The following is a 23,698-nucleotide window of genomic DNA, read 5'->3' on the forward strand; positions in this document are numbered from 1 at the left end:
TAGCTCGTTTTCTGGTTATAAATTAAATTTGGGAAAAAGTGAGTGTTTTCCCATTAATACGTCAGCATGTCAACTTCAACAGTCCGATCTACCCTTTCATATTAGTCCATCGAGGTTTAAATACTTGGGGATTAATGTGACTCGTTCTCTATCTGGCCATGTCATTCTTCATTGTCCACCGGAATTGTTCCATTATCACTTAAAACTGCTTCAGTTACACCTATAATTAAGAAACCTGGTTTGGATCCCAAAGATTTTAATAATTATCGTCCCATTTTTAATTTACCATTTACTGCCAAAATTCTTGAACGTATTGTTACTGCACAGCTTCAGGATCATCTTCAAAATAACAATCTGTTTGAGCCTTTCCAATCTGGTTTTCGCTCTAAACATAGCACTGAAACAGCCTTAGTTAAAATCACCAATGATCTCCTTCGTGCAGCTGATTCTGGTCTTTTTTCCATTCTCTTTCTCCTTGACCTCAGTGCCGCCTTTGATACCATCTCGCACCCAGTCTTACTCAAGCGTTTGGCCGGCATTGGGGTCACTGGTACTGCCCTAAAATGGTTTACTTCATATCTCAGCGACAGGAAACAATTTGTACAAATTAAAAATATCAAGTCATCCTCATCTCCATTACATCATGGAGTTTCTCAAGGCTCAGTGTTAGGTCCTCTTTTGTTTATTATTTACATCCTTCCCCTTGGTAATATTTTCCGGCATTTTGGAATTCGCTTTCACTGTTATGCTGATGAAATTCAAATGTACATTTCCACAAAACCTAGTATTTCATCATGCCCCACTGCACTTATTGATTGTTTACAGGCCATTACATCTTGGATGACAAATAACAAACTCAAATTAAATGGCAATAAGAGTGAAGTTCTTTTCATTGGTTCCAATTCTACACTTTCCAAATCTCCACCTATCAGTATAAGCATTGAAAATTGTCTAGTCCCCATTTCCTCTCAGGTCAAAAGTTTAGGTGTAATACTGGACTCTACTCTTTCTTTTTCCTCACATATTAACAATACAGTTCGCATAGCTTTTTTTCATTTACGCAATATTTCTAGACTCGGCCCATCACTCACTCAGCATTCAACCGAAATTTTTGTTCAAGCCCTTGTAACCTCAGGTCTCGACTATTGTAATGCCCTTCTTCTCGGTTTACCCCAAAAGCTTCTCCAACGACTTCAAAATGTCCATAACTGTGCTGCAAGAATCATTACTCGCACAAAATCAACTGAACATATTACACCGATTCTCATTCAACTTCACTGGCTCCCAATAACCCAAAGAATTTAATACAAACTCCTTCTTCTTACCTTTAAGTGACTTCCTAACCTTGCTCCCACATATCTGTCTGATTTGCTTCACCCATACACTCCTTCTCGTCCTCTCCGTTCCTCTTCTTCTGGTCTTTTGTCTATTCCTTTAGTTAAAATGGTTAAAATGGGAGCCAGGGCCTTTAGTTACACTGCCCCTAAACTCTGGAACGCACTACCTATTCATATTCGTCAGTTGGATTCTATTAACATTTTTAAATCACAACTTAAAGCTTACCTCTTCAAATCTGCTTATTCATTGTTATTTTATTTATTATTATTATTATTATTTATTTATTTATTTTTTCCCCCTAATTTTTATGTATTGGTGTTTTATTGCATGTGTTTCTTCTGTAAGGTGTCCTTGGGTGTCTTTAAAGGCGCCATCAAATAAAATGTATTATTATTATTATTATTATTATTAAGGCACACATTGAGCATTGATTGAAATATATTTGCAAAGAACACACTAAAAGTATCACTTTTTGCCACACATGCATCTAAATGCAAAAAGATGTTTTGTGAAACTAGCGCCTCATTTCTATTGGTTTAATTTGCTTGATTGTTCGTTGTTTGTTTGACCTTGCAAATTCACATTTTGAGATTTACCTGATTAGCTTTCCAAGTTATTTTTGTATACTTAAAAAAGTATACTTTTTTGCCTTTTTCTTTGAAATAAATATATATGGGTCGAATTGGACCCGTAACACCATAGATGTTACTATAGTGATTAATATAATATATATATATATAACAAATTCATTTAAGAGATGTGTTCTAATACCCCTCAGTAAAAGTCAGGTAATATAACCTTTTATTTATTTAAATAATTCTCTTGAGGTTAATTGAATCATTTTTTTTTTTTTATTGAAAGTAAAAGCTCATGAGGTCACAGCAAAGATATTAAAAACATTATTTTAATGGACAAAAAAGCATAACAAAGTAGCCAAGGGGTAAGGAAAAAAATTGGATGATAAATAATTGTTTTGAGGGTAATATGGCTGATTAAAGACACGGGTCAAAACCGACCCGTTAACATAAGAGACAGTAACAGAAAGCTAACATAAGAGGAAGGTTAAGCTAAACTGTGCTATTACTCTGCTTATTAAACCTTCACACTTCTTACTGGTGGAATGTGCAATCAATAAAAATATTCCTACAGTTAAGCAGGGAGGTAGTAATGCTGGAGTAGGGACTGGACCACTTTTTAGGGTAGAAGGAAAATGGATGGGGCAAAATGCCATCAAATTCCTAAGGAAAATCAGCCCCTCTGCCAGAAAGTCGTCAATAGGAAGAAGGTTTACCTTCCAACTTGACAATGACCCAAAGCACACAGTAAAACTGACCACGCAGTGGTTGAAGGAGAAAAAATGTGAATGTCCTTGCATGGTCAAAGTCCAGACTGAAAACCTACTGAAAATCTGTGAAATGACTTAAAGACTATAGAACCTCAACTTGACTAGTTTTAAAAAGAAGAGTGGGCAAATATTGCAACATCTAGAAATGAAAAGCTTTGTGTGCCATTAAGAAGGTGATTTCCTGCATGTGATTGAGTCATTTTAGGAGGTGGTGGATTCTGTTAAACTCAGTGAGTAATTTTTTTTTTCTATTTGACATGACATTTTGATGGATATCGATGTGAAAAGTTCAGTGAGTAAATACAGCTGGAAAAAAAAAATTGTGTCTGTCTTCAGTTCAGGCTGCACAGCAACAAACTGTGATATTTTAAATGAGGGTGATTATTTTCTATAGCTAATGCTTATTACATTTGCCAGGAAAAAAGTCTATTTTTTTAACTGGTTGTTTCTTTGTCCATTTCTACAAAAAAAGAAGAAAAAAAACATAGGCAATGGCATAGCTGAAGGTGTGCGGTCCTACTCAAATATTGGCACAATCTTAGAACTTATGTCTACAAGGTAGTTTATACATGCTTGATAATGCAATCCCAGTTTAAAAAAAATTATTAACTGCATTATTATTATTATTATTATTATTATTATGTTTCACATGAAATATCTTTTTAGTTTTGTTTTGTTTTAAACAAGGGATGACATTTACACAGTCTTACTCAGATCTGTTGCTGCCTGACGGATTTTTTTCAGCTTTACAATGACCTCATTATGCATCAGTGATACTTTGTCAGCTGCAATGATGTTGACCAGGCAGAAGGTTTGATCCTCAAGAGCTGGGTTGCTCCTATAGCCAGGGTCATTTGGAGACACCGGGAACGCAGGATTTAACTGAATGTGTACATGAAAGAAATAATACATAGTTCAGTAACTCATGGATCTATAAAAAAAATGTTTTTTTTTTAAAGAAAAATTCAGAGCCTTTCAAGTTTTCCACATTTTATGTTTCAAACTTATCTTAAAATTGAATAATTTAAGTCATTTAACCCCTCATCAGTCTACACACAATACTCCAAAATGACTATATAAAAACAGATGTTAATAGTGTTTTGTTCATTTATTAAAATAAAGACTGAAATATTAGATTGTCCCAAGTATTCAGACCCATCACTTAGTACTTGGTTTAAGCACCTTTGGCAGCAATGATGGTTTAAGCACCAATGACAGCCTCAGTTTTACTTATCAATGATGTTACAAGCTGTCTTGTTGAAATGTAAACAATTGCCCCAACCAGAAAAGTTGGAGCCTGGAAGTTTTCACTCAGGATGCTCCATATATTTCTGCATAAATCTTTTGTCCTTTATACTGACTAGGAGTGGCGACTGGTGCAAAAATGAAACTTTCAATAATCGCCTGTAAATAGCCATTTATCAGGTGATTAAGCATCATCACTACTAGTATAAAATAAAGGCACTGACTAACATCGCATCCAGTCAGCAGCTCTGCTTGCCATAAGAAGTGCTGGAAAAGCACAGAGTGTGCGCTCGGCCATGATCCCTTAACTGTTGCTTAATTAGAAGATCAGGTCGATCTAGTCCAAGCTCTTTAACTATTTTTCTTTCTTTGTCCGATCACCTTGCGAAGGAGTAGTTTAGGAAAGAAATTACAGAATATTCTCTCATATTTAGCTGCTTCCACATCAATCACTATTCAATACAATAACTAATAATCTTCTAACCGTTAATAAGACTCGTTGAGAATTGTCCAATCACATGAGCTCAAATATTTAAAAACAATATTGATTCGCAAAGAACAAAAGTAGGAGGGTTCGGGGCGAACAGTGCTGGGCCCAGGGATGATTTGAAAAAATCCAGTTAGAGCTTAGCCTCAAATTGTCTCGGGTTACTTTGCTGTAACCCTGTTCCCTGAAAAGGCGGGAACGAGATGCTGCGTGAAAACGCTATGTGAAAACGCTATGGGAACATCTTGTCATGTTGCCGGTTGTGAAGCATGTGTGTACCAAACACGCCAAATTTTTGGCTTTTATAACCTCGGTCAGGTGACGTCATCTGATAGGACGCACCTGCAGGTTATAAATAGGAGTGAACCGGAAACATTCCTCAGATTGATTTGTCTGAATGGACGTCCGGTCACATAGGCAGTGCGGCATTGGGACGCAGCATCTCGTTCCCACCTATTCAGGGAACAGGGTTACAGCAAAGTAACCCGAGACGTTCCCTTTCAAAGGCTACACTCGATGCTGCGTGAAAATGCTATGGGAATGAGAGTGCCAACGCCGCCGCACTGCGAGTGTCTGGACTCCAAGGTTGTGTAGCGTGTGCGCACAAGGCCGAGAAGGTCTGAGAACTATGTCTGGGTAGCTGACTCGAGGACCCGTGAGCCCGGAGTAGCATGAACATCCAAACTATAAATGTATTAAATGTGTGCGGAGAGGACAACCCTCCGTGTCATACACTTGCTGCAGGGGAATACCTCTTGCTAGTGCAATAGATGAGGCGATCCCCCTGGTTGAATGAGCCCTGATTCCTAAAGGCGAAGTGAGCCCACGCGCCTCATAGGAGAGGGCAATAGCTGTCTGATCCTCTTAGAGAGGTAACACCATTTAGAAAAAACATCTTAAGGGTCAGAAACCTGAGGCGCTGACTCTAGTGGTTCAACAAGGGGCACAAGCCAGAGGACAAATTTTTTCTGCAGAAACTCCAGCACTGAAACAGTTCGGCAGTGGACTGGGTCTACCTGCTTCGACATGCACCAACTTTTCAAATACATTCTATTTGAGGGGGGGCAGTCCTAGTACTTAGAATAGTCTTAATTATGCTGGCAGGAAGACCAGCTTGATTTAGAGTCAGAGAGTAGTAAAGGGGACATTTGCTGATCTTGCGAGGCAAAGAGGTCCACCTACGCTACATGAAATTTTCCCAGAATGTAAATCGCCCTGAGGGACAGGAATCTGGTGCGCTAGCTATTTAGTGGCGCGAGCACAGTCCGCCCTGGCGATTAATATATGAGACTGCCATAGTGTTGTCCACACGCACTAGGACATGGTAGTCTCAACTGCTGGAGGAAGTGCTTTAGGGCCTGAAATAGAGCCATAATTTTGAGGCAATTAATGTGCCGCGCAAAAAGATGGCCTCTCCAGCTCGCTTGGGCTGGACGGTCATTTAAGACCACACCCCAGCCCATGAGGGAAGCGTCTGTCGTTAGCATCTGCGATAACAAGACGAACTTAGAGTGGGACCCAGAGTCAGAAACTGGGGTCTGAACCACATAGGAAGGGTACGAAGCACCTGGCGCGTAGCCCTTATTGGGGATTGGCCCTAGAGTAAAATCCCCTGGTTCTTAGCCACAACTGAAATGCTTGATTTCCTTGACGGTGTTGAGAATGGATTCGACACGAGCGGGAGACAGCTGTGCCCACTTACGCTCAAATTCCATGTGACTAACATTTTATTGGAGACTGGAGTTGCCCGAAACACCAGTGGTGGCGGAGCAAGAACACCAACCTCCTGGGGGTGCCAGGGAGAACACTTCATTCTTTAAAAGGAATTCTGCGTGCCTTTCCCCATTGGGGGGCCACCCCCCACGGTCCTGGGCACATGAACCTCAGGGCTTCTTTGTAAAGACAATATGCCAGTCTGACCTCTTTTGAGGCGGATTGTGTGACGCACCCCAATCTTGCGAGGGGGTGCCCAGCTCAAAAACACTCTCCTTGTGTGTTTCATGCCTCGCAACAGTCAGACCCGGTCGAGACTGGGTGGCCGACAGTCCCGACTCTTAAACAGGCGGGGAAGGAATTTCCCGAAGGCTTGTTATATAACTTCGCCTCATGAACCTAGTGGCGACCGAGTTAACGACATCGCCAAGTAGGCCGGGAGGCGAGATGGGGCATCGAGGAGGAATACACAATCCTTTTCCTTAATGCCCCTGAGATTCAACCACAAGTGCCTCTCCACGGAGACCATAGCAGCCATAAAACGGCCGATAGCACAAGCCGTCTGCTTTGTTGCATGAAGAGACAAGTCTGTGGCCCGGCGTAAATCCAATACACCTTACCTTGCAGAGCCCCGCCAGTACTCAAGTCTCTCAGCCTGGTAGGCGTGCAAAACCGCCATGGTGTGCAATGCGCCAACCTGACCTGCTGCCTGAAAAGCCTTCCCCTCCAGGGAAGATAAAAAGTCTACACAGCTTGAAAGGAAGTAATAGCTTTTCAGGAAGGATGATGTCCCAGAAGAGAGATAGCCTGGAAGCGTCTCTTCTATCTGGGTGTCATCATATAACTCCGCGTTTCTACCTCAATTATATTTAAATAAATAAATAAGTTGATGGCAGGAAAACACGGGATAAATACAGCTTACTCCATGAAAGGGTTAACTCGTATGGAGATTGCTAAGAAAAGGGGAGAGAGCGTAGTTGAGGCTCCGCCCCCGGCCACCCGACAGAACCTGCCGTCTATGTTTTTATTTATTTATTTATTTTTAAGTGCTTAGAGCCTATTACCATCTCCGCGGAAGCAGGAGAGGATGTTTATCCTTGCCCATTTACAAGAAGCGCGTCGCGTGCTTGCAAGCGGACAGAGGGATTTCCCGATCCGATGAGAACGCGAAAGAAAGGAGTTTTAAATCCGTCTCTCACTGCTCTGCCGGATGCACGAGTTTAAGCCCCAGGAATGTGCGGCGGCTCGGAATGCGAGGCGCGCGCTGTAAGAGCCATTTAAGTTATTTGTTTATTTATGTAGAAGAGAAATAAGTTATTGTTTGGGTTAAGTAATTGTTAAATAATTGTGTTTAAACAATTTAATACGTTTTATGTAAATATTGAAAATGACGTTGATGTCATTTCCGGCAAGGGCCGTTAGAATTCTGCATGTCCAGATTGGAGCGCTACAGTTATTTGACCGTGTAACATTTCCAGTTATTTTGTTATTAAACTTAAAGGAAAAGAAATTACTGGACTTTGGATGTTATTCGAGTTCAATACACGCTCACACTTGAAGAAGAAGAAGCATAACGAAAGGAAATAAACAGATCGCTAGCCCTCACACGCGCGTAGCACTTAATCGAAGCAGTAAAGTGTAGAGATCGCCCTCCGATATGGATTATACACACAGAGGAACATCTCGTTTAAACTCTGCCATTATCGGTGAGTTAAACACTTATTTTTGCTGGTTAGACACACACGCTCACAACTAGGTGAGGACAAGAATCTGAGGAATGTTTCCGGTTCACTCCTATTTATAACCTGCAGGTGCGTCCTATCAGATGACGTCACCTGACCGAGGTTATAAAAGCCAAAAATTTGGCGTGTTTGGTACACACATGCTTCACAACCAGCAACATGACAAGATGTTCCCATAGCGTTTTCACATAGTGTTTTCACGCAGCATCGAGTGTAGCCTTTGAAAGGAAACACATGCTTTTCAAAAATTTACATGCTTACATATACACTCGTTTGTCCGGCGCCCAGAGTACACGAATGAACATACATGAACGTAATCCAGTTTAGATTTTTTTTATTGTAAATAAATCATATTAATAAATACAGCAGAATATTGTGAGTAAATGACTTTATTTTATTATTAAAATAAAATTATTATTATGTTAAATAATTACATGTTAAAGTAGCATTCTTCTCTGCCTAAGTTTAAGGGGGTGGCACCCCTGCGCCCCTTATTGACCGGCAGCCACTGCTGACTAGTCTCCCAGTCCTAATTTCCTCCACATATGGTGTGCGGAATTCTGTCAATATACAGTGGAAAGAAAAAGTATGTGAACCTTTTGGAATTTTATGGTTTTCTGCATTAATTTGACATTAAATGTGATCTGATCTTCATCTAAGTCGATGGTTTTGACAAATATAATGTGCCTAAAATAATAACAAAAAAATCTGTTTCATGTTTTTAATGTTTCTAATGTTTAATGTCTTTATTGAGAACAACCATAAAAAACTGCACAATGCTTAAAGACCTCAAAAATACCTAGAGTCTTGTTAGGTTTGGAGGTGTGTACTTGAGCTAAATTGAATATATATTAAAAATATAAATTCACCTTATGCACTATTTGACTGTGAGCATACCAAACTGTTATCTCTCTTTCTCTTCTCTTTTCTCTCTCTCTTTCCCTGTCTCTCTGTCCAGCCACATGTGCCGCTCTTGAGTTGCCAGTGATCCAGACCCCCTCTGGCCTCTGGACCTGCCTGACTTATCCTGGTGCCCGTCACATGGAGGCCCCATGTGGTCTGATTGGCATGCGTGCCCTAACCTCAGCTGATGCAGACAGCTGTTCTCTGAGGACTTATGACTGCAGTTGCTCAATATTTCAGGACTGAAATTTTCTACAGACTCCATATTAACTTAAAATAAATCTGTTATACTAAACTTCTCACACAGTATGACTGCAAAAGTATTCCTGCTATCCGTTTTTACCCAAATGAGGATGAGTTACCACATCTATTTTCTTTAGATATATTTATTTTATTATGAGAAAATGAATAGTCTGAATCTATTTCATGATAAGTGTGAAAAAATGTGCAAAACTTTGTCTGAATTGTATTTTAAACAAGTTGGAAGGGCTTTTCTTACTTTGTATCCTTCCTCAAGAAACCCATGTAAAGCTTTAATAATATCCTTTTCATGTGCACCAGATTGAGTGGCCTCAATCCCCATGATATCATTGAGGACAAAGGGTAAGGGGGAACCATCCTCTCCTTCAATGTAATGGGTTTTGTACTAAAAGACAGACAAACTCAGGTAAATTATTTATGTTATGTTAAAATATTTCCTATCATGTTTTATAAATTGTTGCTGATTACTCAAAATGTGTTTCTCAAGCTATTGTAAATGATGAAAAAAAAAATGTAATACTCACTACTTTTGTAAAACTGGTTCCACCTGTTCCATCAACAAGAGCTCGAGAGGTGATTCTTCTTTGAAAAGCATTATTGACTGAGTTTATGAAACTGGACTTTCCTGCCCCGACTTCACCAACAAGAAGAATTCTGACAAACTGAACATTTGGGTTGTGGAGTCTGAAGTTCCTCAGTTTCTGCTCAATTTCATCTTTTTTTCTAACAAAAACAAAGCAACACAACAGTGTTGACATTCTGAGAAAAGTCTGACAGTACTGAAAAAATCCAAGCTGGCCAAAAAGACTTTTTCTGTATCGTTCATTTTGAAATCTAGTGACTGTCTTAGAAACTTAATACCCCTTCTAAAGTTATTTGAAGGTGGATTGTAGCAGTTTGCATGTGGTTCTATCTATCTTTTATTTTGTAGTAAAAAAAATATGAAAAAAATTTTTTACAGTGTGGACAGCTTTCAGCTGTCATTACTGGACCGCTGTAAAAAGATTTTAAGCTAATTCACTTAAATGGCAAAATCCAATAATGTGGACTAAAGTACTAAATAGTAATGCTAACCAACCCATTCTAAAAAAACTAAGTAAATTTAAAAATAACCTATGAATTGATTTCAATTGAGAAAATGTAATAAAAATCATAAGATAATACAATGATAACCCTAAGTGAAAATTTGAAAAACAGAAAAAATAAGTAGATATTCATTAATTTATTCATTTTCTATACTCCTTATCCTGGAACAGGGTTGCGGGGACCTGGAGACTATCCCAGGAGATTTTGGGATTGAGGCAGGGCCACAGTCCGTGTCAGTCCATCACTGGGCACGCACACATGCACTACATGTAATTTGAGAAGGCCAATCAACCTAATCTGCATCTTTGGACTGTGAGACTGAACCGGAGTACCCAGAGGAAACCCACCAAGCACGGGGAGACCATGCACACAGACCAGAGGTGAAAATCAAACCCTCAAAACCTTAACCTGTGTCTCAACACATCCTTAAACTCGTCAATAAGCGAGTTTGTTTAGATTTTGGTTTTGCAATGGGGAAGAGACATCTCCTTGTTGCACTAGTTCATGTCCCATTTTTTTTTTCAGGAAAGAAAGTGGCAAGAGCTGAAATGTCCAGTAATAATTAATTCTACTTTAATAAATGAATGCTACAGCTCGGCGTTTTTTTAAGGCCAAGCAATAATAGTCCTTCATAGCATGGAAAATCTGCATACTACTGCATAGCTGATACACACCTGCATGTACTGTATACATATAAAACCTGGTAGACATTTAAAACTCATTGAGCTGAACAGCTTACATTGGGTCTAATCCACAGGAAGTCAGTTACAGTTAAACCTTGGATTGTGAGCATAAGTCGTTCTGGAAGCGTGCTTGTATATCAAAACACTCGCATCAATCTGTCCTCGCTAGAGCGTGAAGTAGGCAGATCCTAGCTTGACTGTTGGCTTACAAGTTCCTTCAATAAATAAGTCTCTCAGATTAGGATCTTTATTGAAGAAATATGCTGTAAAACTGAAAGACAAAATTGTACCCTTTTTGTATCAAAATAAATACATTTGGCAATTAAATAAATAGAATAGTTGAGACTAAAAATATGAACTGAATGCATTTTCACTAGCAATTAGCATTGTGCAAACCTAATTAATATTGTACAGTTTTTAAACTACACTAAAAACACAAACTGCACAGCTTTAACATGAAAATGTATCATGAGTAAATATAACAAATGTCACTTTTACTCACAGATATGTTTTTAGGCACTCACTAAAGGGTGACAAGGTTTTACTGTATATTGAGTTTTTTTTACAAATCAAGTTTTTTGTAATTTGATATACTTTTCCTAGGCAATCCAATTGCCACCCATTCAAGCCAATATGATCTCAAGACAGTGACGAATTTTGTTCTCAAACAGCTCAGTCATGGCAATGCTTTAAACTTACGGCGAATAGGTTTTGCCATAGCTCATATTTCCTTATGAGACCTGGTACACATTTAGGACTCATTGAGCTAATGACTTTCATAAAGCTTGTTATCGGATTTGATAAAGAGGAAGTGAGTTATTTTGCGTTATTTGAAAAATGCACCAAAGGGAATGAGTATGTTAAAAAAAGAAAAGTTCTACTTAAAATGATTCTACTACTTAAAATGATTATTTTATTTAGAAAAGTGTCCCCACATGGACTATGGAGTCTTCTTGACTTCCATCCATCTATTATTTCAAGCTATGGAGATTGTTGTTTTCTTATCTTCCATCCTGTAGGTGCATGTTATTCACAAGTTCTGACACGTGTCTTTAGTTACACAGTGTCACTGACGACATCAGACGTTTCGTTGATTTCTTTGTCTCTTGTTTATTTTCAACATCAAAAACAACGGTTGTTACAGTTTCTTGCATAAATCCACTGTAGTCACGACAAGTCGCTTGCTGTGTTCTGTAGCTTCAGTAGATTACAGTTACAACAACTTATTTTACTGTATTCCTTTTAGCTTACTGTCTCACGTTATCACGGTCAAAAGCTTGTGTGCTCCAAACCTTTCTGTATCCTTCCGTGTCTTAACAGCAACTAACAACTAACGTGCGTGATAAACATGAAACTGCATAACTGTGGGATGATGTCACAGAACAACTCATGAAATGATGTCACAATACAAATTATAAGTATGATACTTAATGCTTAATGCTTAACTAATAAACTGAAATAAGATAAACATGACAACAAATCACAAGAATTAAATATGGCCCTTACATTTTCAGCCCCTAATTGACAGACAGGAAGACTGACAATTACACACATTTTTTTGTTTTGTTGTTTTTTCCTTTTTTTTTTACAATTGAGCCACAACATTTACTATTGGATTAAAATTTGAATTAACTTTCTTGACACTTTAGAATTAACTTTAACACTTTAGACATTTGTTAACGGTTTAACTTAAGGTATTCATATCGCTGCGTACCAAATGAAAGGAACACGACTACTTTATAAGGTAATTAACAGTCCATTTCACATATGAGGCACAGCTTATCGATGGGTCTTTCCAGGGTACTGGTTTTAGTTTTGACCAGTACACATCTCACAAGTCCTTTTTTTGGCTTTAATTCTCTCACTCTCAGGAATGGAAGCTAGCAATGTACGACTATTACTTGCCCACTTGGTGAGGTGAAACCCTCCACTTGCGCACAGTTTGGTGAGATTACTATATAGCGCAACTGCTTGACTATGACTAGAGACAGACTTCAAGCAGTCGTCTACATAAAAGTTTTTAAGTACTGTGTTGACTGCCTTGGCAGATGCATTGCTGCGGTTTTCTTCTGCTGTTTTCCTAAGGGCGAAGTTAGCTACACTTGAAGATGATTTTGCACCAAACAAATGAACAACCATTTCATACTCAACCAAGTCCTGACTCACGTCTTCATTCGGCCACCACAGGAAACGCAACAAGTCTGTGTCCTTTTCCGGAACTCTAACCTGATAGTACATGGCTTCCACATCTGCCATCATGGCAACTTCTTGTCTAAAGCGTGCAAGCACCCCAATGAGTGAGTTTGTCAGATCGGGTCCCTGCAGAAGCTCGCTGTTCAATGATATTCCCTGATAGCTGGCAGCACAGTCAAAGACTACCCTTAGCTTTTTCTTTTGAGGATGGTACACACCATGGTGAGGTATGTACCACACTTGCCCGTCTTGTCGACTTAGGTGGGGTGTGGGGACCTTGACTGCATGACCCTTCTCAAACATGTCGTTCATGAAGTTTAAATACTCTTTGTGAAAGGAGCGGTTATGCTTAAACTTCCGTTTGAGGTTCAGTGCGCGCTGCTTGGCTGCGCTTCGGTTATTGGGCATTTGAATAGCTGCTTTCTTAAATGGGAGACCGATGTAGAAGTGATTATCGGTAAACTGCAGAGAGTTAGTAACAGAGTCTAAAAACTGATAGTCCTCCTGTGACAACTCAGCTTTGTCATCACAATTCCATTCAGGAAAATCATGGTTGTACTGTTGTATTAGCATTTGTTCTACACTTTCGATGGAAACTCTGTTGACTGCAGCGCTCACTTGCTCATTGTCACGTGTGCCTTCCTCGACCGACTCTCGAAGAGGTCCATTTATGGTCCATCCAAGAGCGGTCTTTACTGCGTATGGCCCATTGTGCCTGCTGTTAATTACTCGCCATGGTTCTAGGAGCCTGTGGTCTTTGTTACCTATGAGAATTTTAACTCCAGCATTAATGTGAGGCAGTTTTACTTCGCTGAGGTATGGCCACTTATCGATGTCGTGCTGTTGTGGAATGTTTTCCACTGAGACTGGGATACTCTTTTGTGTGAACACTTTGGGGAGTTCAACAAAGGTGTTTTCTTCCAGACTACTAACCTCTAGGTCAGTAAGCACGTAACTTTCTACTTGTTTCCTCGCATTCATGGTGCTTAACAGGATGTCAATTTTTTTACCTTGTACGTTTAAACGCCTTGCTAATGACTCTGTGCAAAAGGTAGCGGAGCTGCCTGGGTCCATAAAGGCGTATACTTCTACTGTCTTGTTGCCTTTCTTGGACTTTATTTTAACAGGTACTATGGAGAGAATACAGTCATCACCAGCCCCGATACACGCACTCGTTTCGTGACTCGCTGCAACAGGCAATGTTTGAACTGGTTCAGTTTCGTCAGCCTTTACGATCGCTTGAGCTGTGTCTTTTGCTGCAATGTGTAGCATGCGAGGATGTTTCTTTGAGCACAACTGACATGTAATTTTCTTCGTGCAGTCTTTGCTTAAATGTCCTTTTACTAAACAGCCAAAGCAGAATCCATTCTTTTTTAGAAAATCCAATTTGACCTTATATGTCTCATTGTTAAACTGGTGGCATTCATCTAGGGTATGATCTTGCTCACAGGATGCACAAGGTTTAGTGAAGGCACTAATAACTAATGCACCACTACTCTTTACTGTAATTGAGTCTTTATGACTTTTACCAACCTGTTTTACGCCGGTCGCAAAGCTGCTACCTCTCTTTTCTTCCATTTTCTGCTTGAATCCTGAAAGGGGTTTGTTGCTGTGTTTTTTACCACTAGTCGAAATGTTCAGGTCTCCAAAAAGTGGGTTGGACATTACCTTTGCTTCTCGTTCTACGAATTTCATCAGCTGCACGAACTTAGCTCTTTCCTGATTGCGCTCCTCGTACTTGTATACGTGGCTTCTCCATTTTTCACGCAATTTGTAGGGCAGTTTTGAGGCAACACCTCTCAAGTTGGTAGCATTGTCTAGCTCATCCATGTAATCGATGCTTGACATGGTATTGTAACATTTTACTAGGAACAGGGAGAAAGTTTTCAGCGACTTTCCGTCCTCTGACTTTATTTCCGGCCAGTTGAGTGCCTTTTGCATCAGCGTTGTAGCGATTATTTGTCTATTTCCGAAATTGTCATGTAACAGTTTCATAGCCTCTGCGTAACCACGATGTTCTGGCATGAGCTGGCAGCTTGTCACTAGGTCCCTAGGCTGTCCTTTAGTATACTGCTCAAGAAAGAACAGCCTTTCCAGATTGCTATCAGTTTTGGTTTCGATGGCATGTTTAAAAGCTCTTACGAAGGACGTGAACTCAAGAAGGTCACCATAGAAATAAGGAACGTTACGCGGAGGTAAGGAAAGTTGCCTCTGACTCTTGCCAAACATTTCTGTAAGATCTGCCTGAATTGGCATCCTACCCTGAGGCTCCACTATGTCAGTGTTGTAAAGTGAGTATTCGTTACCTTGGGTGGGCCGTTCCGTTAGGGTGCTTGACATTATGGGTTTGGCACTCACTGGCATGCTTAAGTGGGTTGCTCGGAGGCGTGATGGCAGTTCGAGATATTCCGTTGCCGAACTGTGGTCGTGGTGGTCATTGTGTTCCTGTTCGGAAGCGCATGCACCACGCGTTTCGATGGTCACGTCCTGTCTTGCAGGACCTTGTCGTTCTTTACAACCCTGATACACTTTTATTTTTGCATTAACCTTTGCAAGCTTCGCTTCGAGTTCCAACCTTTCCTTTTTAGCCTTTAATCGTGCTTGGAATTGTGCTTCCTCTATTTCTAACGCCTGCTGTTGCTCTAAGATTGCTGCTTCAGCCAGCAAGGATGCTCTGTCAGCTTCTGCCTGTTTTAGCCGAGCTAAGGATGCTGTAGATGTTGAGGACCTTTTGGATGCTGCCGTCACTACGCTTCCGTGTTTGTTAGGCGCGAGCGTCCTTAGTTCCACCATTGACACACTGTCCTCTGGTAAAACTCCGTCATCGAATGTTTGAGGTGGCTTAGAGCGGTTCTGAGTTTCTGTAATCCACGTCTCTACCCTTTTCCTGAATTCTGTGGCGCACAGCAATTTAGACATATACCAGTTTTGCCGATCATGTTTGCATGAGTTACATAAGCAACTCTAATTCACCAGTTAATGCAGTCAATTGACTCCACTTGCCTTCTCTGGCGTTCTTCAGTTCGTGAAGCTTGTCTGCGGCTTCTTTGTCGTCGGGCGCCATCACATGCTCAGGTTCGGCGACAGCAACGTTGTCCTCGCCGTCTGACATAGTGAAATTTAAAGCAGGCAAAGTCCGTTTATCGCTTTCAGTTTCGGTTGCTTGTTGGCAGTCGATGCGCGTTTTTGAATCGCACGCGCGCTCTTCACTCCACGTTCACACTCTTAAATCACTTATCTTCATTTTTGCAGCGGAGCAAGCTTTTGACTTTAATGTAGGTGCATGTTATTCACAAGTTCTGACGCGTGTCTTTAGTTACACAGTGTCACTGACGACATCAGACGTTTCGTTGATTTCTTTGTCTCTTGTTTATTTTCAACATCAAAAACAACGGTTGTTACAGTTTCTTGCATAAATCCACTGTAGTCACGACAAGTCGCTTGCTGTGTTCTGTAGCTTCAGTAGATTACAGTTACAACAACTTATTTTACTGTATTCCTTTTAGCTTACTGTCTCACGTTATCACGGTCAAAAGCTTGTGTGCTCCAAACCTTTCTGTATCCTTCCGTGTCTTAACAGCAACTAACAACTAACGTGCGTGATAAACATGAAACTGCATAACTGTGGGATGATGTCACAGAACAACTCATGAAATGATGTCACAATACAAATTATAAGTATGATACTTAATGCTTAATGCTTAACTAATAAACTGAAATAAGATAAACATGACAACAAATCACAAGAATTAAATATGGCCCTTACACATCCATTTATCATCTACACCTATACCCACCCACACACGTCCCTGGACGTGCATGGCAACAGGGGTAATTACTAAGCCATGGTGCCACCTGACGTATTGTTTTGTTGAAATATATATCTTGGAACATTATGATCTGGCTCAACACATTTCATTAGGTATCAACATGTTAAGGCTTTTATATTTTCCTGAATTTTAGTGCTGCCTCTTTGACATCTATTACGATTAAATGTTTTTTCTGTGGTAATTGCTGTTCTCGCCCATGTGTTATACAGTACTCTTAAAGGAGCAAAAGTGAGGGGATAATGATGGAAAAAGACCAACACGCTGCTTTCGCTATCACATGCCTACATTTAGTCCAACATTCAAAACAGTCACAAAAACGAAAAAATATTTTTTATAAGAATAACTTGACATTTGACTTAAAGAGGGCATTGTGGACTGGTAATTAGCACTGTGGCCTCCAGGGTTAAGGGTTTGATACCCACCCTGGGGCTGTGTGCATGGAGTTTGCTTTGCTCAAATTCCCCATGCTTGGTTGTTTCCTCTGGGTACTCCGGTTTTCTCATACAGTCCAAAGACATGCAGGTTAGGTTCATTGGTTGTCTCAAATTGCCTGCTGTATGTGTCTGTATGTGTGTGTGCATGTGTGACCTGCAATGGCTTGGCACCCTGTATGTGCCCTAAGTATCCTGGGATAGGCTTCAGGCCCCACAACCTTGTACACAGGATGAAGTGATATTGATGCTTGGTCATTAACATATGACCAAGCATCTACATATATATACACATATATACACACACACATACATGTGGAGTAATAGCTAATAGCGAACTCCTACAGTAGCACAAACTGGAAGGCGCTGTTGCAGAACACCTGAGATATAAGCATGTTGCCATGTACCGATTGTGCCCCTTGCTGCTTTTTCTTAGAATAAAATGCAGAAATTGGTGTACCTGGTTTTCGTCGCAAACATCAGCTACCATTTTAAAGCCGCTACAAATGGGCTAAAAAATGCTTATGATTGGTCTAGTGTTGCTGTCATTATTAATAGGGAGAAAAAAAATTAATGTCTCCTTCAAGCTTCCCTTCCTTACAGCATTTTGCTTTCTTTGACTCCTGCCCATTGGGTTTGGCATCATTGAGAACTCCTGATCTCTGGATGATATTGTCAACACCATTTGTCACATTTTCTTTTATGCTCTTTTTCATTAACAATGACTACTTTCTGTTCTCACCTAAGTAACAATAATTTTTTTAAGTGAAAGTTAGAAAACTTACCCCCAGTCCATTTTCCGCCATGGAGTATTAAATTCTAAAAGACAAAGACATGTAAAACATGAGTGTAAATACAAGGTCACAGATTGATCAGTAAACATGAGGCTTTGTATCCAAGCTAAACTCCTACTTTTCCACCACACACTGCTACATCAATAGTAATACTGATGGTGCTGACCCAAATCAAACTTCTTTTGTTACTCAATCTAAATAACACACTTCAACTTCTTAGCAAGGGGCATGGTCTCTCTCCATATTCACGGCCTTGGACTTGAAAAGTCTTGATTTTGTCACGCGCCAGGGTATAGCGGCAGAAAGAGAAAGGTAGGACCCAAGAGCAGAAAACAATAATAGTGTGCACTTACAGTTCTTGTTGGGGAGGAGAGGAGTTCCAGATGATTCAGAGGATGGTTTGCAGTCCAAAGTGTGCAGTAGATCCACAAGCACCGTGATCCGGAATGTGCAACAGATTCCAAATACCGTAATCCAAAAAACGTGTAATAGATCCATACACACACGATAATCCAAAGCGCTGAGCAGTTCTCGTGGTCGATAAACAACACGGAAGTCAGAAGCCGGTATAACACACACACACACACACACACACACACACACACACACACACACACACACACACACAGATAATCCAAATCGCTGAGCCGTTCTCGTGGTCGATAAACAATGCGGAAGTCAGAAGCCGGTATAACGCATGCAGATAATCCAAATCGCTGAGCAAGACGAGGTCAAATAACAAAACGAGGTCGATAGCACGGAAAACACTTTGGCAAAATAAACGCGGGAATATTGGCAAGGAAAGCACAATAATGTGGCGGCGAGCCGAGCTTTCCAAGTGATTCAGATCAGCGAAAGGTAATAAGCGGACTGGAGTATGGACGGTAAGGAGCCAGGCTTGTCTGTGGTGTAGACATTGTTTGGCGGGTTGTGACAGTACCCCCTCTTCTACGGACGCCACCGGGCGTCCTTGACGGTGCCTCAGGGTGGAGTCTGTGAAATTCCTTTATCAGGGATGAGTCCAGGATGAATTTGGCAGGCACCCAACTTTTCTCTTCAGGGCCATATCCCTCCCAGTCCACCAGGTATTGCAGGCCCCGACCTCGGCGACGGGATTTCAGGAGTCTGCGGACTGTAAAAGCTTCTCCCCCATCGATGAGGCGAGGGCGCGGGGGAGGGCAGGGGGGAGGTGACAGGGAGCAAGCGACCAGTCGTCGGATCTGAGAGACATGGAAAGTAGAATTGATACGACGCATAGATAATGGTAGAGATAGTCTTACGGAACACGGGTTGATGACTCGGGCGATGGAGAATGGGCCAATATACCTAGGGGCTAGTTTCCGAGAAGTGGTTTTGATGGGTATGTCGCGAGCGGAAAGCATTACTCTCTGGCCAACACGGTACTTGGGGGCTGCAGAGCGATGGCGGTTGGCCTTTCGTTGAAAAGTGCTCACTGCACGTAGCAGCTGTGAGCGCGCACGTTGCCAGGTTCTCTTGCAGCGAAGGACAAAGGCCTGGGCCGCTGGAACTGAAGCTTCCTCTTCTTGACTTGGGAACAATGGTGGTTGGTATCCAAGACAGCACTGGAAGGGGGACATGCCCGTAGAAAAGGTGGGGAGAGAGTTGTGGGCATATTCCACCCAAGGTAGCATTCTGCTCCATGAAGAGGAGTCACGTGATGACATACACCTGAGGTAGTTCTCAAGTTCCTGATTCATCCGTTCTGACTGTCCACTGCTTTGAGGATGAAAACCGGAGGAGAGGCTTGGTGTGGCACCGATGAGTTTACAAAAGGTCTTCCAGAATTGTGCACAGAACTGGGGACCCCGGTCAGACACTATGTCCACTGGGAGGCCATGAAGTCGGAATACATGAAGTATTAAAAGTTCTGCTGTTTGCTTGGCAAACCGGAGCTTGGGCAGCGGGATAAAGTGTGCAGACTTGGAGAAGCGATCGACCACTGTTAGGAGACATGTGTTTCCTTCTGACGGGGGAAGTCCAGTGACAAAATCAAGAGAGATGTGTGACCAAGGCCGGCGGGGAACTGGAAGGGGCCTTAACAACCCCTCGGGGGGGGCGATTGGTGGTCTTATTCCGGGCGCATGTGTCGCAAGATGCTACGAACCTTTTAACATCGTCCTTAATGGTTGGCCACCAGAAGCGTTGATGTATCAGAGATAAGGTTCGAGTGGTCCCCGGGTGACATGCCAGTCTGGAGCTGTGGCCCCATTCTAGCACTGAGGAGCGTGTGGTAGCAGGGACAAAAAGTCTATCCTGTGGGACATTGCTGGGGCCAGGTTCATGCTCAAGGGCTTGTAGTACCTGATTCTCCACCTCAAGACGAGCTGTAGCCACAAGGCAGTGATGTGGGAGAATCGTTTCTGGGGATGAAGGGTTTGGGGAGGGCATAAACTGGCGGGAGAGGGCATCCAGCTTGGCATTCTTGGACCCTGGGCGGTACGAGAGCGTGAAGTTGAACCTTGAAAAAAAAAGTGACCAGCGAGCCTCACGTGATTTAAGTCTCTTGGCTGACCTCAAGTACTCAAGGTTCCTATGATCAGTCCAGACAAGGAAAGGGTGTTCAGATCCCTCCAACCAGTGCCGCCATTCCTCCAGGGCAAGTTTCACAGCCAGCAATTCACGGTCTCCAACGCCGTAGTTGCGTTCAGTCTGAGAGAGGCGACGAGAGAAGAAGGAGCAAGGATGGAGTTTATTGTCCTTGTGGGACCTTTGCGAAAGGATAGCCCCAACTCCAGTCTCTGATGCATCCACCTCCACCACAAATTGGAGGGAGGGGTCAGGGAATGCAAGGATGGGGGCCGAAGTGAAACGGCGCTTGAGATCAAAAAAGGCTTTATCAGCCTGGGGGTTCCACAGAAAGGGGAGTTTAGTGGAGGTGAGGGTAGTGAGGGGCGCTGCTAACACGCTATAGTTTCTGATGAAGCGCCGGTAAAAGTTGGCGAACCCCAGAAAGCGTTGGAGTCCCTGTCTTGAGGAGGGTACTGGCCAATTTATGACTGCCTCGAGTTTGGATGGGTCCATTTGGACGCCTGAAGGAGAGATTACAAACCCCAGGAAAGATGTGGAATCACGGTGAAATTCACATTTTTCCGCCTTGACGTAAAGTTTGTTCTCCAGGAGTCTTTGCAGCACCTGACGTACATGAAGCTTGTGTTCTTTAAGGGAGCGAGAGAAGATGAGGATGTCATCAAGATAAACAAAAACAAAGGTATTCAGAACGTCCCTCAAGACATCATTGACTAATGCCTGAAAGACGGCGGGCGCGTTGGTTAATCCAAATGGGACCACGAGGTACTCATAATGGCCGGTTGGAGTGTTGAAGGCCGTTTTCCACTCATCCCCTTTCCTGATCCTGACCAGGTGATAGGCATTTCTTAGGTCCAGCTTTGTGAAGAATCGGGCATCTTGCAGCAATTCGAAGGCAGAGGTCATGAGAGGCAGAGGGTAGCGATTCTTGATCGTGATGTCATTCAGTCCTCTATAATCTATACAGGGTCTGAGGGACTTGTCCTTCTTCTCCACAAAGAAGAAGCCGGCGCCCGCAGGAGAGGAGGAGGGGCGGATTATCCCAGCAGAGAGAGACTCGGAAATATACTGATCCATGGCTTCTCTCTCGGGGCGGGAGAGGGAGTAGAGACGTCCCTTGGGTGGGGTGGAGCCAGGAACAAGATTGATTGCGCAGTCATATGGTCGGTGAGGAGGAAGCGAGGTCGCACGCGACTTGCTAAAGACTAGCTTGAGGTCATGGTATTCAGCTGGGACATTAGACAGGTTGGGAAACTCTTCCTTAGAAAGGGGGGCCGGGGTCTTCACAGGAGCTGCGCGGAGGCAGGACGACAGGCATGATGTGCTCCAGTCCAAGACTCTTCTCCTGGCCCAGTCAATATGTGGGTTATGTAGAGCTAGCCAGGGCAGGCCCAGAACGACAGGTGCATGAGAGTGCTTGACAATGAAGAACGAGATTGTTTCGGAACGGTTCCCAGAAAACTGGAGAATGATTGGAGCGGTTTGATGAGCAATTGGAGCTAGGTTGCTTCCATCCAGGGCTTGAACAAAAAATGGGCGGCCTAAGGGTCGAGATGGAATCTTAAGAAGGTCGACCATGGATAGACAGATCAGGTTCAGGTCTGCTCCGGAATCTATGAGGGCATGGGTGGTGTGGAGCTGCTTATCATGAATTAGGGATACCGGGAAGCAAGAACGGCGATCTGGGAATCTCACATGGCTTGGGCCCCCCCCTTGTTCCCAGCACCAATGAGGGGCCTTGCCTTTTAGTGGACAGATCCGTAATAGGTGACCAGACTGACCGCAGTAGAAGCACGCCCCTTCGTCCCGTCGACGTTGGCGTTCCTGTGGGGAGATTCGAGTACGGTCCACCAACATGGGTTCAACGGGGTCTTCTAGAGGGCAAGGAAGGGTCGGTGGCTGAACTGATCTTGAGTCCATACTTCACTCCTGTTGCGTTTTTGAGCATCGATGCGTCCAGCCAGGTCAATGAGCTCCTGAAGGCGAGGCGGTAGTTCACGTGCGGATAGCTCATCCTTTATTGGATCTGAGAGTCCATGAAGAAAGGCATCGAACAAGGCTTGATCATCCCAGCCGCATGAGGCTGCCAGGGTGCGAAACTCAATGGCATAATTAAAAACAGAACGAGATCCTTGGCGGAGATTTAGAATCTGGCCTGCTGCCTGGTGTCCAGTAGAAGAGCGATCAAAGACCTTCTTCATTATGTTAGTGAACAACCTGAAGTTCAAACAGCAGGCGTCTTGTGCATCCCATACTGCCCTCGCCCATTCCCTCGCTTTTCCAGAAAGGAGCGTTATGATGTATGCCACCTTGGACCGTTCGGTGGGAAATGAAGAGGCTTGTAATTCGAGAACGAGAGAACACTGAGATAAGAAAGAGCGGCAGGTGTTAGGGTCACCATCATAAGTAGGTGGGGCAGGAAGGCGTGGTTCATGGAGTGAGATTGGAGTAGCAATGGGAGCAGGGACGGCTGGAACTGGGGCTTGTGAGGCTTGCATCTGCTGAATCTGGACCGTTAATGAGGCGAGAGTATCAGTGACGGTTCTGAGGGTTTCAGTGACGTGCTTAATATCTTGCTGATGCGTGCCAAGAAGAGCCCCCTGGTTTTCTAATGCAGATCTTAGGTGAGCAAGCTCTGCTGGATCCATAGTTGGCCAGATTATACTGTCACGCGCCGGGGTATAGCGGCAGAAAGAGAAAGGTAGGACCCAAGAGCAGAGAACAATAACAGTGTGCACTTACAGTTCTTGTTGGGGAGGAGAGGAGTTCCAGATGATTCAGAGGATGAAGGTTTGCAGTCCAAAGTGTGCAGTAGATCCACAAGCACCGTGATCTGGAATGTGCAACAGATTCCAAATACTGTAATCCAAAAAACGTGTAATAGATCCACACACACACGATAATCCAAAGCGCTGAGCAGTTCTAGTGGTCGATAAACAACGCGGAAGTCAGAAGCCGGTATAACACACACACACAGATAATCCAAATCGCTGAGCCATTCTCGTGGTCGATAAACAATGCGGAAGTCAGAAGCCGGTATAACACATGCAGATAATCCAAATCGCTGAGCAAGACGAGGTCAAATAACAAAACGAGGTCG

General features: G+C 42.6%; 1 protein-coding gene across 3 annotated transcripts in view; it reads right to left on the reverse strand.

Moving 5' to 3' along the window:
* LOC128507016 (interferon-induced protein 44-like) overlaps window positions 1-23,698 on the reverse strand; it is a 136,940-nt gene that overhangs the window by 19,511 nt on the left and 93,731 nt on the right. For all 3 annotated transcript variants that reach the window (XM_053477632.1, XM_053477636.1, XM_053477637.1), the window contains 3 exons: window positions 9,559-9,757; window positions 9,273-9,419; window positions 3,394-3,565 (listed from right to left, as the gene is read on the reverse strand). In XM_053477632.1, the coding sequence (XP_053333607.1) occupies window positions 3,394-3,565; window positions 9,273-9,419; window positions 9,559-9,757 (518 nt within the window). The remainder of the gene's footprint in view (window positions 1-3,393; window positions 3,566-9,272; window positions 9,420-9,558; window positions 9,758-23,698) is intronic.

Source organism: Clarias gariepinus, chromosome 18 (assembly GCF_024256425.1).
Source record: "Clarias gariepinus isolate MV-2021 ecotype Netherlands chromosome 18, CGAR_prim_01v2, whole genome shotgun sequence".
Lineage (NCBI taxonomy): Eukaryota > Metazoa > Chordata > Actinopteri > Siluriformes > Clariidae > Clarias > Clarias gariepinus.